At 38.2% G+C, this 23,911-nt stretch overlaps 2 protein-coding genes and 1 long non-coding RNA gene across 3 annotated transcripts; 1 reads left to right on the top strand and 2 right to left on the bottom strand.

Annotated features, from left to right (window-relative positions):
* Positions 1-4,891: 4,891 nt before the first annotated feature.
* On the bottom strand, positions 4,892-10,913 carry LOC141443164 (coagulation factor IX-like). The gene is made up of 5 exons (XM_074108375.1): positions 10,170-10,913; positions 9,142-9,263; positions 8,173-8,349; positions 7,428-7,590; positions 4,892-5,138 (listed from the first exon to the last, which is right to left on the bottom strand). The coding sequence occupies exons 1-5, from the start codon at positions 10,612-10,614 to the stop codon at positions 4,906-4,908; spliced, it is 1,140 nt and encodes a 379-aa protein (XP_073964476.1). The 5' UTR covers positions 10,615-10,913; the 3' UTR covers positions 4,892-4,905.
* A 2-nt stretch (positions 10,914-10,915) lies between these two features.
* Positions 10,916-16,934, bottom strand: LOC141443108 (uncharacterized; the record flags this gene model as incomplete). Its single annotated transcript, XM_074108319.1, has 4 exons — positions 16,736-16,934; positions 11,414-12,498; positions 11,114-11,300; positions 10,916-11,058 (listed from the first exon to the last, which is right to left on the bottom strand). Coding segments are annotated over exons 1-4 (1,449 nt in total), but the record flags the coding sequence as incomplete, so codon positions are not given.
* A 1,323-nt stretch (positions 16,935-18,257) lies between these two features.
* On the top strand, positions 18,258-21,019 carry LOC141443166 (uncharacterized). The gene is made up of 3 exons (XR_012453003.1): positions 18,258-18,423; positions 19,046-19,184; positions 20,775-21,019. It is a non-coding gene; the product is annotated as an uncharacterized lncRNA (long non-coding RNA).
* The last annotated feature ends 2,892 nt before the right edge of the window (positions 21,020-23,911 follow it).

The following is a 23,911-nucleotide window of genomic DNA, read 5'->3' on the forward strand; positions in this document are numbered from 1 at the left end:
TGAAAATAGCTAAGATAAAAGCCCATTCCCTCAAAAAAAATTGAAAATTAGATGATCCAAGCACACATAGGCCAATTGCATTGCTTTCAGTACTTAATATCAAAAATATTTCAAAATTGTATGGCAAATCGTATCTATAGCTTTCTGGAAAAATATAAACTACTTGATGAAAACCAACATGGATTCCGAAAAAACACTCCACAACTCTCGCTATATACTAAACATGTAAACTAAATGTAAACATGTAAACATGTAAATTTAATATGTAAACTGTGTAGGTTATTTTATTAAACTGCTTTGTAACAGTCGCATAAACTACTTCAAGAACTATTATTAGTTATTAGCTATTATTTTTGACTTTGTAACAACTTGTATGAAAGAGCGAATCCCTCCTAATACAAGTGCTTCACTTAAAAGGAGGATTTAACACTAGTTTTTAAAACAAAAGTTGAAAATAAATATATATATTTTTTTTTAATATACAATTATATCCAAGAAGCCTTAGAATACATTAAGGATAAAAAATATGCTATAGGACTCCTGTTACATATGTCGAAAGCGTATGACAGTTTCACATGACATCTTACTCAACAAACTAAACTCAATAGGTATTCGGGGTAGGTAAAGCACTAGGCTGGATGAAATCATACTTTTGTCAACGAAAACAGTACGTAGAAATTGAACATGTAAACGAAACAACTGGATATATCAAAACATTTACGTCTAATATGCACAGTTGACAGTTCAATCCCACAGGGCAGCGTTTTGGGATGTGTGCTTTTTCCTTATTTATATAAATGACCTACCACAGATCACCGAACACAAATGTGTCCTGTTTGCCGATGACATATCAATCTTATTTAAATGCAGCAATGAACAAGATAGCAATACTTTAATTCCTAATACTTACTATACCATAGCTCAATGGCTCCAAGACCACAACCTTATAATTAACAATAGCAAAACAAAAATCATCCAGTTCAGACCAAGACAAAAACAACCAATTAATTTAAATTCAATTTTAACGATTACTAATGTAGAAGAAGTTGGTGAATGCACATTGCTAGGGGTTACTATTGATAATCATTTAAACTGGAAAAAACATATTGAAAATTGTACAACTAAACTGTCTCAATTTATATATGCGCTGAGCATTCTCAAGGCCAATACCAGCACGGCTTGTGCGTTGGCAGCGTACCATGCGCACGCGGCCGCCTGGCTGCGCTACGGGCTACTGCTGTGGGGACACAGCTCCGATGCGCACCAGCTCTTTATTATGCAGAAGAAGTGTCTCAGGATCTTAGCCAATATCCACCAACCGAACAGTTGCAAACCATATTTTAAAAAAAATAATATATTGACCCTTCCATCGCTATATATCCTGGAAACAGCAATATTTGTTAGAAAAAACCTACACTTGTACCAATTTTCAAAAAGTGCCCGTCGAACCCATAAACTTATCCTTCCAGAACCCATACTAGAAATCTACAAAAACAGCCCGTATTATAGAACAATTAACATATACAACAAATTGCCGTTAAATATTAAGAATATAAATAGTAATACATTATTCATAGCTAAATTAAAAACAGATCTATTAGAAAAATGTTATTATTCTACTAAGGAATTTATGGATGAATGAAAATATCATTAAATTTAAATTATATAATATTACTATACGCATTTTTGTAAACAGGATATTATTGTGCCATAATAGTTTATAACAGTCTAATTTAATTTATAGTATAATGTAACCGTAGTTTTTAAGCTTTAATGCAAGTACGTATATAGGATATCTTACTTTTTAGTTGCCTAATAGCATTAGATAACATTATTATAAATGTGGCTATACCCTACCAGGGTGCATAATATTGTAAGACTTATTAGAATAAGGCCTTATGTATTTTATGTTTTTTGCCAAATAAATAAATACTAAATACTAGAATCCTCTCATCGGGAATTTTTGTAAGGTAAAATGATACTATCACTCATTTTAATATTAAATAACCTAACCATAAAAATTTCATTTATTATACAAGCTTTCTTTGCTTATTGTTGACTGCAATGTACCTACTTGCATTGTTACACAAACTACATTTGCTTGCCAAAATTACCAAACTTCAAGTCGATGCTATTAAACCGTTGAAGAGTTCCGTCCTGCGGAGACGATCCTGGCTGGACTACCACTACTAGACTAGATTAGGATGTCACTACTAGATTATTGCATTGTCACGCGATTTACATAAGTATTCCAAATTTCAAGTCAATCTGATCAAGATTTCATTACAGACAGACACCGGGACAGGTGAAACTAAATAAAAGCTTGTAAAATAAGAAGCTTGCCCGTTCCACTGGTGACCATAGGGTTGGTTCTTTCCCCGGTCGACGTATTGGCTTTGCCCTGCATTGCAATACAACGAGGAAACGCAGCCAGACCTATGGCCTTATGGGCCCCCTGCCTAACAACAGCGACTTGGGTGATATCATGCGATATTTATAGATTTAGATTTTTAGGATTAGAAGTTTTAGTTCTATTTTTATTTCTATTTGTTAATTCGATGGTCGATTTGGTGGGTTCAAACCCCGGCTCGCACCTCTGAGTTTTTCGAAATTCATGTGCGGAATTACATTTGAAATTTACCACGAGCTTTGCGGTGAAGGAAAACATCGTGAGGAAACCTGCACAAACCTGCGAAGCAATTCAATGGTGTGTGTGAAGTTCCCAATCCGCACTGGGCCTGCGTGGGAACTATGGTCCAAGCCCTCTTGTTCTGAGAGGAGGCCTGTGCCCAGCAGTGGGACGTATTTAGGCTGGGATGATGATGATGATGATGATAAATTCGATGGTCGATCGTAAAATCCGCCAGATCACGAAATTCCTAGGTATATCGTGAAATGGCGCAAAATAATGAGATAATTAATGAGATAAGTAGGGGGTGCGACCCCCGCTCTGGATCGTGGCTGTTTCAACAGGTGTCCAATAGTGTCCATTGCTGCAGGGCTACTACGAAACTCGAAGTTCGTGTCGTGCGGTCCCTCTCGCTCTCTCGTATTAAATAGTATGTGTGAGAGGGACCGCACGACACGAACTTCGATTTTTAGGTTAGTTTTTATTCTTTTTGACTATATATAAGTATTTTGTTTATTTAATGACAGTGTTTACTTTAATTTTATTTTTTGTTTTATTGTTTGATTTAATTTTAATTTTGTAATTTGATATTTATTTATTGCTATCTGACATTAAATATTTCTATGAACATAGTCTGTCAAGTTTGTCAATTAAGTATTTTGCACAATAAGTATACTGTGTAGACTATATTGACCATTTTTAGCAATCCCCCCACTCGCTGTCACACGAATTTCTGGAACAAACCGCCTGCTCCCTCCCCTTTCAACAATTTTAATCGCCATTCACGAGAAATTTGGTTATTCCTTTATTCGTCATTTGAATAAATTTTGCTCAACTCTGCCCGGGAATTACAATATGCAGATTGATATAATTTTAGACGGTTTGGTATTAATATTCAATTCAGGTTTTTTGCTGGAAAATCAATCGGGTCATAATAGCATGAACATACGAGTATAGCGAATTATATCGTTGTTTTTCCTGTGGAAATCACAAAAGTTAAGTTTAAAACTCCCCCCGCCGCAGCCACTGTCGCCTTTGCAGATGTATTTATAGACAGACCAAGGCAGAGATGGACATTGAAATATAGGTAGAGACAGAGACGGACAAATAGTGGCGGTCACGTGACTGTGGAACAATAGGACTCCGCTAGGACCCTTCGGAAAAGGAACCCTAAACAAACAATGAAACATTATGCTGAGTTGGGCCCGATTTATACTATTCGACGTACTTTTTATTTCTACTTTCTTTCTTATGAAATTTTCTGTGTAAGTTTCGAATATGTGAAAATAATAAATGTTTCCTTCTCTCTCTCATTTCCACTATAATCATTTAATTTTTCAAATTTTAATTATTCCAACCGGCCAAGAGCGTGTCGGACACGCCCAAAATTGGGTTCCGTAGCCATTACCAAAAAATTAAGTAATATTTTTCTAAGGATTTCGTATTTTATACGGAAATCGATTTGAATGAAAATTTGCACTTTAAAGTTGAATATTTCGCGAAAAAATCAATGAATTCGTCTTAGCAAACCCCTAATAGTTTTAAAAGACCTATCCAACGATACCCCACACTATAGGGTTGGATGAGAAAAAAAAAATCACCCCCACCTTACGTCTATGGGAGGTAGTTCCCTAAAAAAATTTTTTTATTTTTTTTATTTTATCATTTTGTCGGCATAGTTTACAATATATCCGTGCAAAATTACAGCTTTCTAGCATTGATAGTACCTGAGCAAAGCCGCGGACGGACGGACAGACAGACTAACAGACAGACAGACAGACATGGCGAAACTATAAGAGTTCCGTTTATGCTATTTTGGCTCCGGAACCCTAAAAAGAACATTTAAGGAAAATGAAGACAGTTAAAATCATTGACATCTATGTGCCGTAAGGTACATAGATGTTGATGGTTAAAATTAAGCTAGTGGTAAAGACTTGAGATGACGACTTGAGACTTGACGATAGACCTCATGAGAAAACTCAAAGTCACTCAGAGGGCTATGGAGAGGGCTATGCTCGGGGTTTCTCTGCGGGATAGAATAAGAAATGATGATATCCGCAGTAGAACTAAGGTTACCGACATAGCCCGAAGACATAGCCCATAGACGAAGCACAAGACCGGTCTGAGTGGAGAACGGCTGACATGATGATGATGAAAGACTTGAGGACGTAGACAGGCGGAGAGAGAGACATAGATAGAGATAGACAAAAGTTGATAAAGACAAAAATAGTTAGTAAAAGGGTCTTGAAATGAGACTAGAACTGAATCATAATCTTTTAATTGAAGTAATGGTATCTGCAGTTCTGGTCGATGTCGGGCACGTGTTGCTGCAAGAAGCGGCGGTGTGCGGTGACCTGCGTGAACCCCCCCACCACGTTAACGTTGCACTCCTTGTTGTCGGCGCGTGCGGAGGCCGACGCCACGCCGCGCAAGTACGGCGTGACGAGGTCGCCCTCGCTGTGCCAGAACACCAGGCCGCCGCCACTGTCGCCTTTGCAGAGGGCTTTGCCTGGAAAAATGATATCACTGTGGCACCAACTGGACTCAAACTTTCTTTTGAGCAGACGACTAGGTGATCCAAACAATGGTCACTAGTGGACAACGTGGTGTCAACGATTGATGCGTAGTCAACTGGGCCAGATTGCCTTCAAATACCGGGTGTGGCCTGTAATATGAGCAAATAATTAAAACTTAGATCATACTCGTCAAACTAAACAACATTAGTTCAGCGACTTTCAAAAATAATATTTATTTAAAAAAATATTACACATAAGTTTATGCAAAGAAGCAAAATGCTTGTTGTTTGTAGGGTGACAGGCGATGTCAGTTGTATTCTAAGATGGCGTCCATTGATAGCAGTATTTGATTTGTATTAAAAAGGGAAAATCTAAAGACTCCATTAAGTATTTTTAAAAGTCGCTGAACTAATGTTGTTCAGTTTGACGAATACGATCTATGTTTTAATTTATTGCTCGTATTACAGGCCACACTCGGTATATAGTTCTCGGGTTGCCCACCAGTAAGTATAGTTGCCACGGGCGGTGCCGACGTATGCGACGCATTGTAGACGCAAACCACGTGTCGTACAGTCAGCAACAAAAATATACATTAATTTGAAGTGCCAAAACGATGTATACAGGACTTTATTGCCTGAACATTAAGGTCGTGTATACATATTTTTATATGTATACATAATAGTATATAGTTAAACTTTTGTAATAATACTTAAACTAATTACTATCAAATAATATAAACGGATATACTAACATAGACTTTAAAAACTTTATTTATTTATACGTATTTATTGCACTGGATGTATTCATATCTTTGTTGCACTACCTTTACCTACATAACTTTTAGAAAATGTACTGTACAGTCGAGTTCCTAAACTTGTGAACAAAAATTTTATCAAAAATATCTGAACTCGCTTCTACGCCGCTAACAATAGTCGTGTTCAGATATTTTTGAACAAATTTGTGCTCACAAATTTTTGAACTCGACTGTACGCAATTTCTGAAGCAGCCTGATTCTGGCTTTTCGTCGAAACAATTTTCTCAAATAATTTATTTCTTAGCTGTATCATATGTTTTTTTTTCTAAAACTATTCGCGATATATTTCAGGACTATCCTGTAGAAGTAGAAGCCTATAGGTTAGGTTAGGTTAGATCCTGATCAGTTGATCACCGATTAAAATAAAAAATATCGTTAATGTAAAAATATACAACCACTTACGTGCTTTGAATTCCGAGTTGAACTCTATTCATTAAGGGCCTACAGTATCTCAATTTGCTTAGTATGATCCTCTTAATTTATCAACACGACTGCAGCAATCCCTTTGAAACTCATATACAGCAAAGTTAAGGGCTAACTCTACTGACGTCTAGTGGCGAAAACACGATTCGGTAAAATTTTCTCGATAGAAAAGAATCGCAAAGTTGGCTCTAAATATAAAAATAAACGGCTAGTATTCAAAAAATACTACGAATTACAACTTAAAACTTTGGATTACAATAGTACTAATGATAAGGTAGGTGATGATAGCTGCACTTTTTTAATAAATGTATTGTATTCCCTGTAAAACAGAGATACCTAAACTACCGCACATAAAACCATTTTACCGCTGGCCGCTCCTGCTTCCCGGCCCCCTGGCCATTCTCGCTTTGGCTTTCGGACGGGTAGGCTGCGTCGCTTGCATTCAGCGCACACACGCACACATACAGGCTATACAGTAATTACTTTTCGCGTATAGTAATTATTTTACTAAGTAAAATTGTATCTGATTATAAATAATTATACTCGTCTATAATGTAAAAGTTACCAGGTAAGTAGTAGTTGTGTTATGTTACTGGATTTGGATTTTTCGTGAACTTGAGTGACTTTTCCGCGCCGTACATTTACGCGCGACAACACGGAGCTTGTGTGCGTGCTACGAGCGATGCGGTGCGGTGAGGCGGGGGCAAAATCGGGATTCGAGCTGAGGTAGTGCGCGCCCTTAAGAAAATAAGAGCGTTTGGCATGGCAGGCAACGACGAGACGAGTTGCCAAAAGTGTATTGCGAGTGGATAGGTAGGTATGCTGATGTAGCGACTCCTAGCGTCATCTAGTGAGCACATATAGAAACTCCAACAGAGTTCTACATGGCGCTATAGAAGTTTCTCCACTCAGACGCATATATACAACTTACGACGCTCTTCCTTCGGACTTCGGTCCACAGGCATAACATCTGCCTGGAGAGAGATCTCTCTATATTGGACACTGGTGACTCTTTATCTTCACCGGATTTTTGCATTCCACTCACCAGTGTGGTTCTCTCCCGCGCAGATCTTGTCGCTGGTGATGTACTTGAGGAAGGCGTCGTCGGCGCCCGCGATACATTTCTCTATGTCGACGTAGGGCAGCTCCAGCCACAGCAGGAACTGGGTCGGCGAGCCGATGTCGTCCGTGTAGCCCCAGCCTGCGACCTACAAAAAAAACATATTAAAACTATAAAGCACTTTTATGGTTGTAAATCAGCGCCCCAATAGAGGTGACTTTGGCTGGAACTACTACTCTATTAAAGATGTTTAAAGCTCACGAAATTAAGTTCAATACACTGTTTGAAATCTCTGTATTAAATCTTCGTTTGAAAACGTGTAGTTCAAGCTTCTTTTACTACACCCTACTCCCTTATACAACGAGCGCGAACGCGGCGGTCGCAGTATGCCATTGCGTAGGCTCTAAGGGCCCCGCCACATTATGGCCACCAGTCGCCGCCACTAAACGCGACCACCAGTGGTTCAGCCAGACCACTACACGCCGCCGCCAGTGGCATGGCAGCCACTGGCGGCCACAAGTGCGAGCGCGGCCGACTCCCGCAGCTTATGGCGGCCACTAGTCGCTCAAGCGACAACAAAACACTGTTGGCAATTAAATATTTTCTTTATTTCTTTCTTTCAAGCGTGGCCGCCACTAAGTGGCCAATGTGCGGGGGCCATAACGGATGATCTCTGTACCACACGAAGCAGTAAACCAGTGGTTGCATTGTCTTTGCTTTACCTACTTACCGTGCCACTGTTCCCTTCTGACAGCTGCTCCGCATCGAAGTCGTCGTCAAAACTCACGCAGACGGGCCGCAGTCCCCGTGCGTAGCTGAATGGTGTGACCAGCCGCAGAATAGCAATGTCGTCTTGGAAACTCGTTTTGCCACCGCGGTAACGAGGTGGAACTATGATTTCTCTGATCTGTAAGTGATATTTTTTATTTTATTCTGAGAGGAAGGCAAACGAGCATGCAGATAATCTGAAGATAAATGATCAGCACCGCCCATGAGTCCCAACAACTCTTTTTTGAAAGGCCATTGTTCTCTGGAAAGAGACTTGAATTTGAGATCAGCGATCATAGGCCGTACTCGGAATCACAATATTTTTCATCATTTATTTCTATCAAATGGTATATAATAAAGGTAGGAAGAGATATCAATGTGCGGCCGTGCACTTTTTGGCGTATTGTATGGAACATACATATCGTAATTATGCACGCTCACATTATTATTGTCTAAATAAAAAAATGTGTGGAATATATAAGATACGCGGTGTAATCCAATCCTCTGCTAACATCTCAATTGGTGTCTGTGACCAGGATTGTCACAGGGTATGTAATTTACTACTCACGTCTGTTTGCTGCGCCCTCTTGCCGTGGGGTTCCATCACAATTGGTCGCTATGACCAGGATTGCCACAGCGTATTTATTTTATCACTTACGCCTTATTGCTGCGCTCTCTTGTCGTGGGGTTCCATCACAGTTGGTGTTTGTGACCAGGATTCTCACGGTGTTTAGTGTTTATTTTATTACTCACGTCTGATTGCTGCGCTGTCTTGTCGTTGTGTTCAGTCGCAATTGGTCGCTGTGACCAGGATTGTCACAGTGTATTTATTTTACCACATTTCTGATTGCAGTGCTCTCTTGTCGTGGGATTCCATCACAGTTGGTGTCTGTGCCCAGGATTGTCACAGTGTATTTATTTTAATACTCACGTCTGATTGCTGCGCTCTCTTGTCGTGGGGTTCTGTCCACGGGCGGTAGATCTTGTTGCCTCCGACCGCGTAGTTCTCTGCCGGCTCCAGGAGTGTATCATCGTTCCAGACGCAGTGAGCGGCTGTTGGAAGGTAGGTAAGCTAATCATAATATCATTCATTGGCTATAATATCATCATCATCACGGCCTATCTACGTCCCACTGCAAGGCACAGGCTTCCTCTCAGAATGAGAGGGCTTGGGCCGTAGTTCCCACGTGGGCCCAGTGCCGTTTGGGAACTTCACACACACCATTTAATTGCTTGGCAGATTTGTGCAGGTTCCTCACAATGTTTTGATTTGTTTGTGACGACCTGAAGGCTAAGTGGTTAGAGAACCTGACTACGAAGCTTGAGGTCCCGGGTTCGATACCCGTGTCGGGGCATCTGCCCCGAAAATACGAATGAAAAAATAAGTAAATTAAATAAATAAATAAAAAGATAAATTGTTGTATGAAAAATACGAATGTTTGTTCTCGGGTCTTGGGTGTTTAATATGTATTTAAGTATGTATCTATCAATATAATTATATTTATCCGTTGCTTAGTACCATAAGCTTACTTTGGGACTAGGTCAATTGGTGTGAATTGTCCCTTGATATTTTTTTATTTATAATTCATTTACATCCGTAAACACAACAGTATAACACAGACGGATTATATCGTTTCGAAGTCATTGTTACAAAATAAAATAAGTAGGTACCTACACAAATCACGCGCGACGCGTCCAGCGTGCGAGCCGAGCGGCAACCCACTGCCGCGCGCCTAACCGGCCGAACGTACCTAAACTGCGGAGTGTCCAACCCCTGGTTTGGAACTAGGCCGATTGGTGTCAAGTGTCCCATTATATTTATTTGTTTATAGGTATTTATTTTCCTTCTATGATGTAATTTCACACATTAATTTAAAAAACTCAGTTATGCGAGACCGGGTTCGATTCCATTACAAACATAACTACAGGTCGACCTTTTAAAAAAAACTTTAATTTTACCTGTTATAACTACATCCATTCTCACGATGGACCCCCCACAAATCTGCTTATACGGCGCCGTGGTCTTCGTATACAGCCCAACATGCCACACCGGTCTCGCGCCTTCCACATCACCCAATCTCAGGGTCTTCGGCGACCTTCCGACCCTCGCGGCCACTGGTGGTAAGTACCCAGGACCAACGAAGGGCTTCTTAGTAGTTGTTCTCACAGGAACATACGTGCAAGGATCTTGGGCGGCACGTTCGTCGATTCCAATTACAAGGGGGTATGGGTATGTTTTAGGGTCCAAGGGGTCGCATTCTGGTTCTGATGGCACTGGCACGGCCATTGCTGGAGATGGTGGTACTGATGTGGTGTTTTCGGGAGGGAGGTACTTCGGAGCTTTATATGGATTGAAAGGTGGCACTTTTGTTGTGGTTGTTTTTGGTGTTTCTTCTACTAACATGCGGTTGGGGTCTGGGGTAGTGGACGCTGGTGTCGTTGTGGTTGGTGGAGATGTTGTTGTGGTTGTAGTAGTAGTTGGTGGAGGGGTTGTTGTAGTGGTAGTTGTTGGTCGGGGTGTTGTTGTTGTTGTAGTGGTAGTTGTTGGTCGGGGTGTTGTTGTTGTTGTAGTGGTAGTTGTGGTCGGGGTGTGTTGTTGTTGTTGTAGTGGTAGTTGTTGGTCGGGGTGTTGTTGTTGTTGTAGTGGTAGTTGTTGGTCGGGGTGTTGTTGTTGTTGTAGTGGTAGTGGTTGGTCGGGTTTGTTGTTGTTGTTGGTTGTTGTCGGGGGTTGTTGTTGTTGTTGTAGTGGTAGTTGTTGGTCGGGTGTTGTTGTTGTTGTTGTGGTAGTTGTTGGTCGGGGTGTTGTTGTTGTAGTGGTAGTTGTTGGTCGGGGTGTTGTTGTTGTTGTAGTGGTAGTTGTTGGTCGGGGTTGTTGTTGTTGGTGGTAGTTGTTGGTCGGGGTGTTGTTGTTGTTGTAGTGGTAGTTGTTGGTCGGGGTGTTGTTGTGGTTGTAGTAGTAGTTGGTGGAGGGGTTGTTGTAGTGGTAGTTGTTGGTCGGGGTGTTGTTGTTGTTGTAGTAGTTGTGTTGGGTCGGGTGGTTGGTAGTAGTAGTAATAGGATTGGTTGGAGGTATACGATGCTGGTAGGTGTCTTGGAGTGGTTGTCTCTAGTAGAGGTAATTGTGGCTGGTCTAGTAGTAGTAAATGTAATTCTAGTGGTAGTAATAGGAGTTGATGCTGGTTCTGTCTGGAGGTACTAATTGCCATAGCTGGTTGTAGAGTAGTGGTTGTATAAAATGGTCTTCTAGTAGTAGTAGTGGTGTAATATGGTCTTCTAGTAGTAGTTGTGGTGTAAAATGGTCTTCTAGTAGTAGTTGTGGTGTAAAATGGTCTTCTAGTAGTAGTTGTGGTGTAAAATGGACGTCTTGTAGTAGTAGTAGTGTAAAAAGGACGTCTAGTGGTCGTTGTAGGGTCTTTAGATGGTAAGTAACCAGGGGCTATGTATGGTGGAAGATAATCGGGACCTTTAAAAATGTTCTCACTCCTACCAAAGCTTGAACTAGAGCTGCCTATGTTGAAATTGTTTGTAACGTTTTGATATGGAAATGGATTCTGAGCAAAAGAAGACCCAAATGTACTCTGTCTTTGAGCACTTTGACTATAACTCCCAAACGCATTTTGACTTTGGGCATTCTGATAACTTAAAAATGAATTCTGAGTTTGAGCTTGTTGGTTATAGTTAGCTCTAAAAGCATTTTGATTCTGAGTATTCTGCGTAAAACTATTCCCAAACGAATTCTGATTTTGACTAGTTCTAAACGAATTTTGATTTCGAGGTTGAACGCCAAACCCAAATGAATTTTGATTCTGAATATTCTGCGCATAATTTAGTTTAGAATTACTGAAACTCGTTTCAAATGAGTTTTGAATTTGTGCATTTGAATTGAAGCCATTTTCTAATGAGCTTCCACTGTTTTTTGCACCAAATGTGTTCCCATTTTGATAATTTTGGGCATTATTTGTTCCAAAAGATGTAGTCTGAGATTGTAATCCATTACTCTGGAACGGGTTTCGCTTAGAACTTTGATTGTAACTTCCTTCATTCTGAGTTTGATATCTTTGTCCAAAGTCACCAAATGTGCTTGAGGTCTGTCTCTGGTTGAAGCTGTTTCCAAATGAGCCCTGATTCTGGCTAAAACTTGTTTCTGGTTTCTGGTTTTCGGAAGCACCGGTTCTTATGCCAAAGGCGTTTTGACTCTGGCTTTGACTAGGATAGTTCCGCCGAGGCCTGTACCAGCCTCGACTCCTCCAATCTGATTCACTGGTGTCGCCGTAGCATGTACTGTGTCCTGAAACAATTAATCAACAGTAAATTCCTGCAGCACTGCTTAGCTTAAGCTTATCTACTCAGTGAATAATGTTTTTCATCTCTCCTGTTCGGAAAGTTTAATTTTCATGGATAGTAGCCGGGTGGAAAATTGCGTTTTCATCTCTAGGGTGGAAAGTTTTTTTTTTACAATAGTAAGCCACGGAGTCGAAGATAATTGAGTTACGTCAATGACACTTTTTTATCACGTTTCTGCCTGGCCATCTAGATACACGTCGTGACCAAGGAGCTTATTATATACCTACAACACTGGAGGTTGAACGCCGAACATCCATTTGAAACAAGAAATTTGACTTTTATTATTGTCACGAATATATTCCATCTCTTTCTTTAGTTAGGTTAAGAAAGCGATGGAAAGTCTTTAAAAAATGGGTCACTTAAAGAAGCGGTAATTTCAGTGTTTATTTTTAAATTTTGCTGATTTCTCACTGTGGTCTTAAATCGCTGAAAGGCCGCTTCGTGCAACCGAGCAAGTTAGCGGAATTTCTAACTCAAAGCAATCAAAAATACAGTCATTAAGATTGGTCTTTCCATACAAATTGTCGAAATCTATAGAGCAAAATTGAGTTCTTACACTTTTGAGCAATAATTTGAGCTTGTCCTCAATAAACTAAACCAGTTCATTATGACTACTTAGAAAAACAAATACAAAATTACCTGGGTCTAACGAGGATTAGCAACCCGTTGGACTCAGGCGGTTTATTGTAAGATTTTCTGTCTGACTAATCATAATACTATTACTTATTCTGTGTCAATAACTGATTAAGTTGAGCGAGGGACGCGTCATTTTAAATTAGACAAGAACACATACATTACATGATGTCACATAAATGTGCGTCAGAATAAGCACCATAATTTTTTTACAATTTTTTTTAATCAAAAACTAATATCCGCGTTATATCACAACAAAATCATAAAAAACCACTGACCTAATTAAGTAACATCTTATTAGTATTTACCAGACATAATATATAATTCCGCATTAAACAATCGTTTACTTGATTAAAAACTAGTTTCTCAAGAAGCCATGTTGTTGACCTTGACACACAGTCGTGCAAACATAATTCTGCGGTCGAATGTGACGCTAGCATCAACACTGTCAAACTATACTATGCGTACTTGTTAGTTATATTTTTTTGCCAGCAGTAAACGTAAGTTTGTATGGTTGGTGAATGGGTCATTTCAATACGTCTAATGTTTTTTAGGGTCCCGAACCCAATGGGTGCCGACGGAACCCTATTACTGAGACCACTGTCTGTCTGTCTGTCTGCCCGTCCGTCTGTCACAGGGCTCTATCTCTTGAGTGGTAATAGTTAGACACTTGATATTTTCACAGATTATGTGTTACTGTGGCGGTTATAACAACAAATAGGTACTATACATATAATTAAGATTGGTTTTTTGGAGTCTTTTATTATTTTTTATTTCAACTCCAAACTTGTTACTTTTACGGGTATCCCGTGAAACAAAAACATAGGAAAAATTCGTGTCTAGATTCCTGTCCAGCAGTGGTGTAGGGGTTATAGCACGCAGCACGGAATGCTGAGGACCTGGGTTCGATTCCCAGTGCTGGTCTCTTTTTTCTGGTTTTTCTGTGCATCCATGTCTCGGTTTGTATTTTCGATATATAAGGTGAGTTGGGGCAAGCGCACCGCAGGGGGTAAGTGCGCCTACCATTAAAATATCGAAAAATACTGATATTCCACTACTAAGGACATCTTACAGGTCTTAGGTGCACGGTTGTAAGATGTCGTTATTATTTACCCCCTGCGGCGCGCTTGCCCCGACTTACTTTCACAAAGGTGATTTTTTTACCGTTTTTTGCTTGATATTATTAACGGCAACAGGTAAGACGCTTGAAATATTCACAGAATATTTAATTTTATAATCACTTTAAAAATATGTAATAAAAATAAAATAAATATTTAAGGGGAGCTCCCATTCCCATACAACAAACTTGATTTTATCCGTTTTTAGGGTTCCGTAGTCAACTACTCAACTAGGAACCCTTATAGTTTCACCATGTCTGTCCGTCTGTCTGTCTGTCCGTCCGCGGGTAAGCTCAGAGACCGTTAGTACTAGAAAGCTGTAATTTGTCATGAGTATACATATCAGTCACGCCGACAGTGGTACACAAAAAAAAGTAAAAAAAAATCTTTCCTCTACTAACCCTACCATATTGCGGGGTATCGTTGGATAGGTCTTTTAAAACCATTGGGGGGTTGCTAAGACAAATTTTCTATTCAGTGATCTGTTTGCGAAATATTCAACTTTACAGTGCAAATTTTCATCAATGAAATCGATGATTTCAAAATCGAGGGTCCCCCCCCCCCCTAAAATGTAAACTGTTGGGTGGAAAAATTTGAAAAAATTCAGAATGGTAGTAAATATATCAAATTTACAAGGACAATTATAGTGGCTAAGATTGCTTGAGAATTATTAGTAGTTCAAGAGTAAATAGCAGCCTAAAGTATAAAATATACTTAAACTTGGAAGATTCTGTACACAATACGAAAACCTTAGAAAAATATTATTTGATTTTTTCGTAATGGCTACGGAACGCTATCCTGGGCGTGTACGACACGCTCTTGGCCGGTTTTTTTTTTTTTGCTAATGTCCAATGTTGTATAATAGATAATGGTACGGAACCCTTTGTGCGCGAGTCCGACTCGCACTTGGCTGGTTTTTATTATTTTTAAATGTACATTTTTTTAATTTGAATCTTACAGTTGTAGAATACAACCATAATACAACGTTGCTCTTGACATTTTACTCTGATTGCAGAAGCTCGTTATTTTTTTAACACCTTGTATAAGTATGTACTTATATATAAAAGTATGTACTTATATAAAAGTATGTTTATCCGGTGCCTAGTACTAGTATCCATAATACAGTCAACGTCATAAATAAGTGATCACTTTTATACCTTGTCATTTGAAGTCATGTTTGAAAAGCCATGACATACGAAATTGTGTACCTACCGACTGAAAGCGACAAGGTACAGAAGTAATCACTTACTTATGACGTTGACTGTACAAGCTTTGCTTAGTTTTTGGGACTAGGTCAATTGGAGTCAAGTGTCCCATGATATTTATTTATTTATCTTAGGTTACCTACCTACTTCTTTTTATTTTTATGTGTATTTACGTTGTACCTATGTTTATGTGTATTACTCTCGGCTAAGTATCCGTACATAGGATGCTACCATACTTTCCCTTTCTTTTTCGATTGTATACTTTTCTAACACACGTTTCTCGGTAAGTATTTCGATTACTATCGGTATTTATTGTTTTTATTATAGAATTTCGCACAATTTAAAATAGTTTCGTTGTTTCATTTAAAAACGTGTGCAAATTTTACTTGGGCGACCAGATGGCCTAGTTGTTAGAGAACCTGACAACGAAGCTTGAGGTCCCGGGTTCGATTCCCGTGTCGGGGCAGATATTTGTATGAAAAATACGAATGTTTGTTCTCGGGTCTTGGGTGTTTAATATGTATTTAAGTATGTATCTACTCGTATATCTATATAATTATATTTATCCGTTGCTTAGTACCCATAACACAAGCTTTGCTAAGCTTACTTTGGGACTAGGTCAATTGGTGTGAATTGTCCCGTGATATTTATTTTATTTTTATTGTTATTTACCGTTAAGTTTCAAATGTTAAAATAAATGGAGTAAAATCTTAGATTTAAGTTTGGTTAGAGACTGAAAACTAGCGACCTCGCTGAGTCTCATGTCCATTTTGCCTCACTTAATAATGTTCATCCCAGACTATATACGTCCCACTGCTGGGCACAGGCCTCCTCTCAGAACAAGAAGGCTTGGGCCATAGTTCCCACGCGGGCCCAGTGCGGATTGGGAACTTCACACACACCATTGAATTGCTTCGCACGTTTGTGCAGGTTTCCTCACGATGTTTTCCTTCACCGCAAAGCTCGTGGTAAATTTCAAATGTAATTCCGCACATGAATTTCGAAAAACTCAGAGGTGCGAGCCGGGGTTTGAACCCACGACCCTCTGCTTGAGAGGTGATAGGTCAAACACTAGGCCACCACGGCTTTTTTACTTAATAATGTTATCTGTCTGTGAACCTATTCTAGTTTTTAGTTTGTGATGGTGAATAAAAATGTCTACTTTTATTATTATTTCGTTGAACAAACGTGCTGCCAATTTAAAATTAATCAAATTAAAACTCACCGAACAAAACTAAGACGAAGATGAACTTTAACATTTTAAAAATTATATTTATTATTACTACGATATTTAATAACACATATTATAAAGAATTATATATGTCAGTCCACGCACGCCGCCAGAAAAACACTGGCTAGACTTGTTAGCCTTAGAATACAGTGTGCCAAGAAAACTTGGTATCTAATATATATTATGGTTTGAAAAGGTCAGGTACCAAAATTTTGGAATCGTACTCGTACGACGATGCACTGCCACTAAAACATAATATGCTACTCAGAAGAAGATAGAGGCCTTGAGTTTAAATATTCAGAGCTCATTGACCAAATGAAGTAAAAAGTTAGGTAAATTTATGTAGGCTTCAGATGGTCTAAAAACAGTTTTCCAAAGTAGTCCCTGCATTTTAAAGTAACCCCGTTTTACCGGGTAGGTATCTAATGATAATTTTATTCGTACTTTTTAGGGTTCCGGAGCCAAAATGGCAAAAACGGAATTCTTATAGTCTCGCCATGTCTGTCTGTCTGTCTGTCTGTCCGTCCGCGGCTTTGCTCAGGGACTATCAATGCTAGAAAGCTGAAATTTTGCACAGAAATATAAGTAAACTATGCCGACAAAATGGTGCAATAAAAAATTCAAAAATAATTTTTTTTAGGGTACGTCCCATAGACGTAAAGTGGGGGTGTTTTTTTTTTTCTCATCCAACCCTATAGTATGGGGTATCGTTGGATAGGTCTTTTAAAACCGTTTTATAAAAAAAAAATCGATTTAGTGATTTTTTAGCGAAATATTCAACTTAAAGTGCAAATTTTCATAAAAATCGAGCGCCCCCCCCTGTCTACAATCTAAACCGGCGTGGAAAAATTTGAAAAAAAAAATCAGTATGGTAGTAAGTATATCAAACATTCAAGGAAAACTATAACGGCTAAGTTTGCTTGAGAATATAGTAGTTTATGAGTAAACAGCAGCCTAAGGTATAAAATATACCTAAACTTGGAAGATTCCGTATAAAATACGAAATCCTTAGAAAAATATTTACTTAATTTTTTCGTAATGGCTACGGAACCCTATTTTGGCCGTGTCCGACACGCTCTTGGCCGGTTTTTTGTGACATATTAATATTTTACGCCAGAACTGGCAGAATATGCTTTTGACATTATAATTATAGCTATCATAAGTAATACCTGTACTACCATATTCAAGAAACATTTCTATTTCTACATGATTGTTCCTATATAAAATTCCTCGTGTACTTAGGTTAATCGGAATTTTGTTACGTACTAGTATACTCGTAGCCTATATATAGGATATACATAGATAGATTTATTTATTACCTTTTGAAAAAATACATTATAAACACATGTCAGGTAATTATAAGAAATTTACAAAAAATTTATAACAAAAAATTGAACCGACTACAAAAAAACATGAAAATATTTTTCTGCCAGTCTGAAGACGGCCAGTGCCTCAGCACGAGCCAGCAAGAGTGGACCTACAGTCTACCTCACCTGCTAAACTTACTATATATTGAGCTTCAATCACTCCTGCTGGCTCGTGCTGAGGCCCGACCGACTGCAGACTGGCAACAACACTAGCAACTGTGTTAAAGTTATCAAAATTGAACCCGTGAAATACTATGTTTTGAGTAGTAACTCCGATGTTGACCACATGTACTGGTGTGCCGTTAAAACCAAAAGGTTGAAAACGCCTGTCTTATAGCTTCAAAAACATTTTACTATTTGAAAAATTAAGTAATTAAATCCTTGAAAAGTTCATAAAATATATTTTTTTGCGATTTGAGTATATATTTTTTGTTCGAGGTGATACAGCGTTTAGTAAACTTAATTGTTATGTCTTGTTTGACCTTATGTTTAATTATAAGATTGCATTTTTATATAAAATGTCTTGACTCGTCAAATTTGAAATCCAAACCTAAAACGTCTGCCACATCGCAGATCTGCAATGTGTCAACAGAGTTCGTTACACTAGGGGCTTCAAGTTTCGATCTGGATTTTCGTATTTCATACTAGCCCCCAGGTCGTGTTTCTGACCATTGATCCTTGTCGGATCGCGTCAGAGCTTCTAAAGCTACAATATGGTAAACGCTTATTTTTTTTAATTGCAATATTTATTGAAGAATTTTCCTCAAACCACCTCAAAACATAAAATTTATACGTAAACAAACGGAAGACATATTGTATACAGACTCATGAATATTGAAATTATAAAAATGACATTTAGATTTCATCAACAAAAATTACGAAATTTATAAGAAAAGAAATAGGAACTAATTTTAATTCTTTTTTTGACACTTTTCAGTATAACTATCCTGATCTCAGTTACAATAGGTAATGAAAACTTTAAAATATTGAAAAGTATGTGTTAAAAGAAAAATATAAAATTAAAATTTGTTCACAAAATGTGAAAAATGTCATTATAATAGAACAAAAATAATGAGGTAAGTAAGTACTAAACAAGTTCCAGAAAAATAAAACCGGCCAAGAGCGTGTCGGACACGCCCGAAATAGGGATCCGTAGCCATTACGAAAAAAATAAGTAATATTTTTCTAAGGATTTCGTACTTTGTACGGAATATTCCAAGTTTAGGTATATTTCATACCTTAGGCTATTTACTCCCGTTATAGTTTTCCTTGTAAGTTTGATATACTTACTACCACCCTGATTTTTGTTTTCTGTACTACTTACTGTGTTGGTGTGCAATAAAGAGTTATTGTATTGTATTGTATTATCGGCATAGTTTACATATATATTCGTGCAAAATTACAGCTTTCTAGTATTAATAGTCCCTGAGCAAAATCGCTAACGGACAGACAGACATGGCGAAACTATAAGGGTTCCGTTTTTTTGGCTACGGAACCCTAAAAGACAAGAAAACAATGAGGTACTAAACACGTTCCAGAAAAATAAAAATTAGGTACGCGTAAAAAATGTCAACATATAATTCCGTTTCACAGAGTACCAACCTACAATGGCTTGTCTTAGAATAGACTTCTCGTAATGTTGAAGTATCAGTAGCACTAATTTAATGTTCTATTACGATATCAAATACTCGCAGTCGTGCTGCGGCCACTTATGACTTTGTAATATTTGTAATCATCACATACCTGTACCGGTTGCGTACTTGCGTAGGTCATGGGTTCAAAGCGGTCATCATGATTAGGCTCACGTACTTACTGGCTTACACTACACTATGTGTATCAACGATGAACTAAAAGGGTGATTATTCGAGCGCATACCGGGGTGCTTGTAATATGTAATATGTGCAACTAATTAAAACACCGCCGCTGGACAGGAATCTTAGACACGATTTTTTCCTATTCATACATATCTCAGGTTGCTTATTTCTACTACGCTACTTATGCAGCAGCACTAGCGACATCTCTTGTCTGGGTGAGCGGTTGGTTCCGAAAGTGTGCCGTATCGCGATGAAACTATGCCGAAAAAATGGTACAAAAATATAAAAAAAATATATACCAGCCAGGGTACCAGACGTAAAGTGGGGGTTATTTTTTTTTCTCATCCTTGTGGGGTATCGTTGAATAATTCTTTTAAAACCATTAGGGGTTGCTAAAACGATTTTTCGATTCATTGTTTTTTTTTGCGAAATATTCAACTTTAAAGTGAACATTTTCATTAAAATCGAGCGTCTCCCTCCCCTCTAAAATCGAAACCGGTAGGTGGAAAATTTTTAGAAAACTCAGGATGGTAGTAGTATATCAAACTTTCAAGGAAAACTATAACGGCTAAGTTTGCTTGAGAATTAGTAGTTTTACTCTTAAATAGCAGCCTAAGGTATAAAATATACCTAAACTTGGAAGATTCCGTATAAAATACGAAATCCTTAGAAAAATATTACTTATTTTTTTCGTAATGGCTACGGAACCCTATTTTGGGCGTGTCTGACATGCTCTTGGTCGGTATTCATATTATTGAAGGTAACGTTATATAGAACCCTTGGTTCGCGAATCCGACTTACTTAGTGGGTTTTTTTCTTATTTAATTGCCACGTATTGTATCTATATACCAGTTTGCATCGCTTTTGACACCACATCCAGTTTGGACCATCTTCGAGACGAGGTGGACTTGTGTCGTATTTATAAACAAGGAAAAATACAGCCGTAATTCCCATGTTTAAGTGTGTTTTACTTCTTGCGGTGCTAGGTAAGTAATATTTTTTTCTTTTAGAAATATAAAATTATACTCGCAAATGTGATGAAAAACATTGTATGTCGCACGGGCGGTACTAGAATTACGAACATCGACTCATTAAAGCCCTCAGTCTAAGAAGAACTAAAATAAAAAAGTGCAGTAAAATTGAGATATAACTAACGAACTCGAAGTGACTGAAGACGCATTTATAAACAAAGGTAGGATTTGGCAAATTGGCAAGAATAAATATAAACCGTTTGTTAATTTGAACTGTTTGTTTATCTTAATTGATTGATAATAACGCCATCTACCAGTCAAGAGCTAAACTAATACGTAAAAGACATAGGCTAGCGTGTGTTCAAAACCAGCGCAGCTAACAAGACCAATTGATAATGACGACCACTCGTCACTAGAGGGCGCAAAAACAATTATGACTCCCACTATAAAATGTTTAGCCTGCGTTAAAGCAGTCGATAAACTTGAACAGCTATATTGCACACAGTGCAATGGTTGTTATCACTATCAATGTGTGAACATTACATCAGCGTTCTATAGAGAAAATCAACCAAAATTAAAACAATTTGGTTGTGTCCTTCTTGCGGTATAGTCACACGCCATCGTCGTCGGAACGATAACACCCCCGCGTCCCCAGCGGGTATGAAACAGTCCGAGCATGAATCAAATGATCAGAATGTCTCAAGTGATGTGGACATATCTAATCTGCTGGGCGACACGTGCACTATTTCAACGCCACCTAAAAATGCTCCACGTGCCGCAGTAAGTGTGGATTGTGATGAAGACTCTACAAACGCACCAAACTCCTCTACTCTCTGCGGTCAAAGGACTATCACCTTAGATGACTTTAAATCAATCCTTCACGAAAAACTGGAAATAAACAAAAAAGAGATGTTATTTGAATTTAAATCTATAATAAAAAGTGAAATTAAAGTAGCCATTGAAAACCTGAAAACGGAAATGACTCAACGTACAAACGCCTTGTCAAGTGAACAGAAGGTTATTAAAAAAGCTCTTACTGACCTTAGCCAAAAAATAATAATATTGGAGTCTGAAAACATTAAGCTTCAGGGGGAAATTAAAAGTATACAATCTCAACTCAAAAACCCAATAAATAATGAAAACCTGTTGGAAATATATTATTAACAATGGTAACATCAAATAAGCAACCTGGCGCCATCTGTAGCTGTAAGTTTGTAGCTTCTTGTCTCTGGATATTTTTTATATAATAAAACCGTTCGTGGTCAGCTTTCACAGAAATACGTTGTTTTATTAGGTTATGGGCTCAGTATACGCTCATTAGGGATTGATATTCAGTTTTTTAGGTAGTTTAGCTAGCATAGGTGTAGGCATCGTGTTTTACAATTGGTTTGCGTATAAAAGTGGAAAATTACAACAATGGCTTCTAACGCATTCTTGACTACCGTGCCAAAGTTAAAAGGGCGCGAGAATTATCACGAATGGGCGTTTGCAGCGGAGAATCTGTTAGTTTTGGAGGGCATGGCTTATTATATCAAGCAGGAGAGTGCTAAAGATGCAGCCGCAGAAGATGCAAAAGCGAAAGCCAAATTAATTTTAACGATCGACCCGTCATTATACGTGCACATTAAAGATGCGTCAAGTACCAGGAATTTGTGGCAGAAACTACAAACTATGTTCGATGATTCTGGATTCTCTCGTAGAATAACTTTACTGCGAAATTTAATATCAATTCGACTCGACAATTGTGAGTCGATGACAAGTTACGTAACGCAAATCATGGAAACAGCACAAAAATTATCAGGAACGGGTTTCTCAGTGAATGACGAGTGGATTGGGTGCTTAATGTTAGCAGGTTTGCCTGAAAAATACTTCCCAATGATAATGGCGATCGAACATTCTGGAATCTCCATTACAGGTGACGTAGTGAAGACAAAGTTGATTGACCTTGGAGCTAATGACAGTTCCGAGCAAGGTAGTGCTTTTTTGAGTAGAGGGCAGCACCACCAGAATCATTATAAGGTTGGCGGCAGCACAGAGTACCTTTTTATATACTGAGATAGAGATATCAGTTCAACAATTGATTAATGTATGATGCGTGTAATGACATTACAGGCAAAGAAAAAGACGAATCACTGTCTATAGTCTGTGTTGTTTACTATTATTAAAAAAAAATAGATGTTACCAGTGCTACAAACTTTTAATTTGTAGAAACACATTTCTTTCCAAAAGTTAATATTGAAATTAATTAAAGGTTTGCGAATTAAAAAAAATATTTTATATAATTTTTAACACTTCATTGTTAATTATATTGATAATAGCACCATCTTTTGCTTTTGTTACAAAAAATTCATGATGATAATCCGATCGAAATTTGAATATTACTTAAAGTGAAGACTAAGCTATTCAACTTGGAGGAACTTCCGAGAATTAGTTGGAAGCGAACACAATTGTTCAAGTATATCAGACCGTGGGCGGCAGTGCTAAGAATGACAGCTCAAATCATCATGGTGGCGGATTGTCAATGTCAAGTTCGACGAAGAAAAACATAAAATGTTATCGTTGCAAACAGATTGGGCATTACAAATCTCAGTGTAAACAAAGTGATCAGCAGCAAATGAAGAAAAGCAATGCTTTTTCCGCTGTTTTCTTGAGTGGGAACTATCGTAAACAAGACTTTTATTTGGACAGCGGCGCAAGCGTTCATATGACGGCAGATGTAAACATGATACGGAATGCATCATATTCACCGAGTATCAAGGAGATTATGGCAGCAAATCAAAATGCCATGCCAGTATTGTGTTCGGGTGATGTGAATATCATAACAGTTACTCCAAGTTGCAAATATGACATAACCTTGAAAGATGTCTTGTGTATTCCTAACCTCACAACAAACTTGATTTCCATTAGTCAACTTATCAAGAATGGAAACAATGTGGAGTTTAAGGAGAAATGCTGCTATGTTTACAATAGAGAAAACAGTTTGGTGGCTGTGGCGAACCAAGAAAATGGTGTTTATAA

This window comes from Choristoneura fumiferana, chromosome 26 (assembly GCF_025370935.1).
Source record: "Choristoneura fumiferana chromosome 26, NRCan_CFum_1, whole genome shotgun sequence".
NCBI classification, from domain to species: Eukaryota; Metazoa; Arthropoda; class Insecta; order Lepidoptera; family Tortricidae; genus Choristoneura; species Choristoneura fumiferana.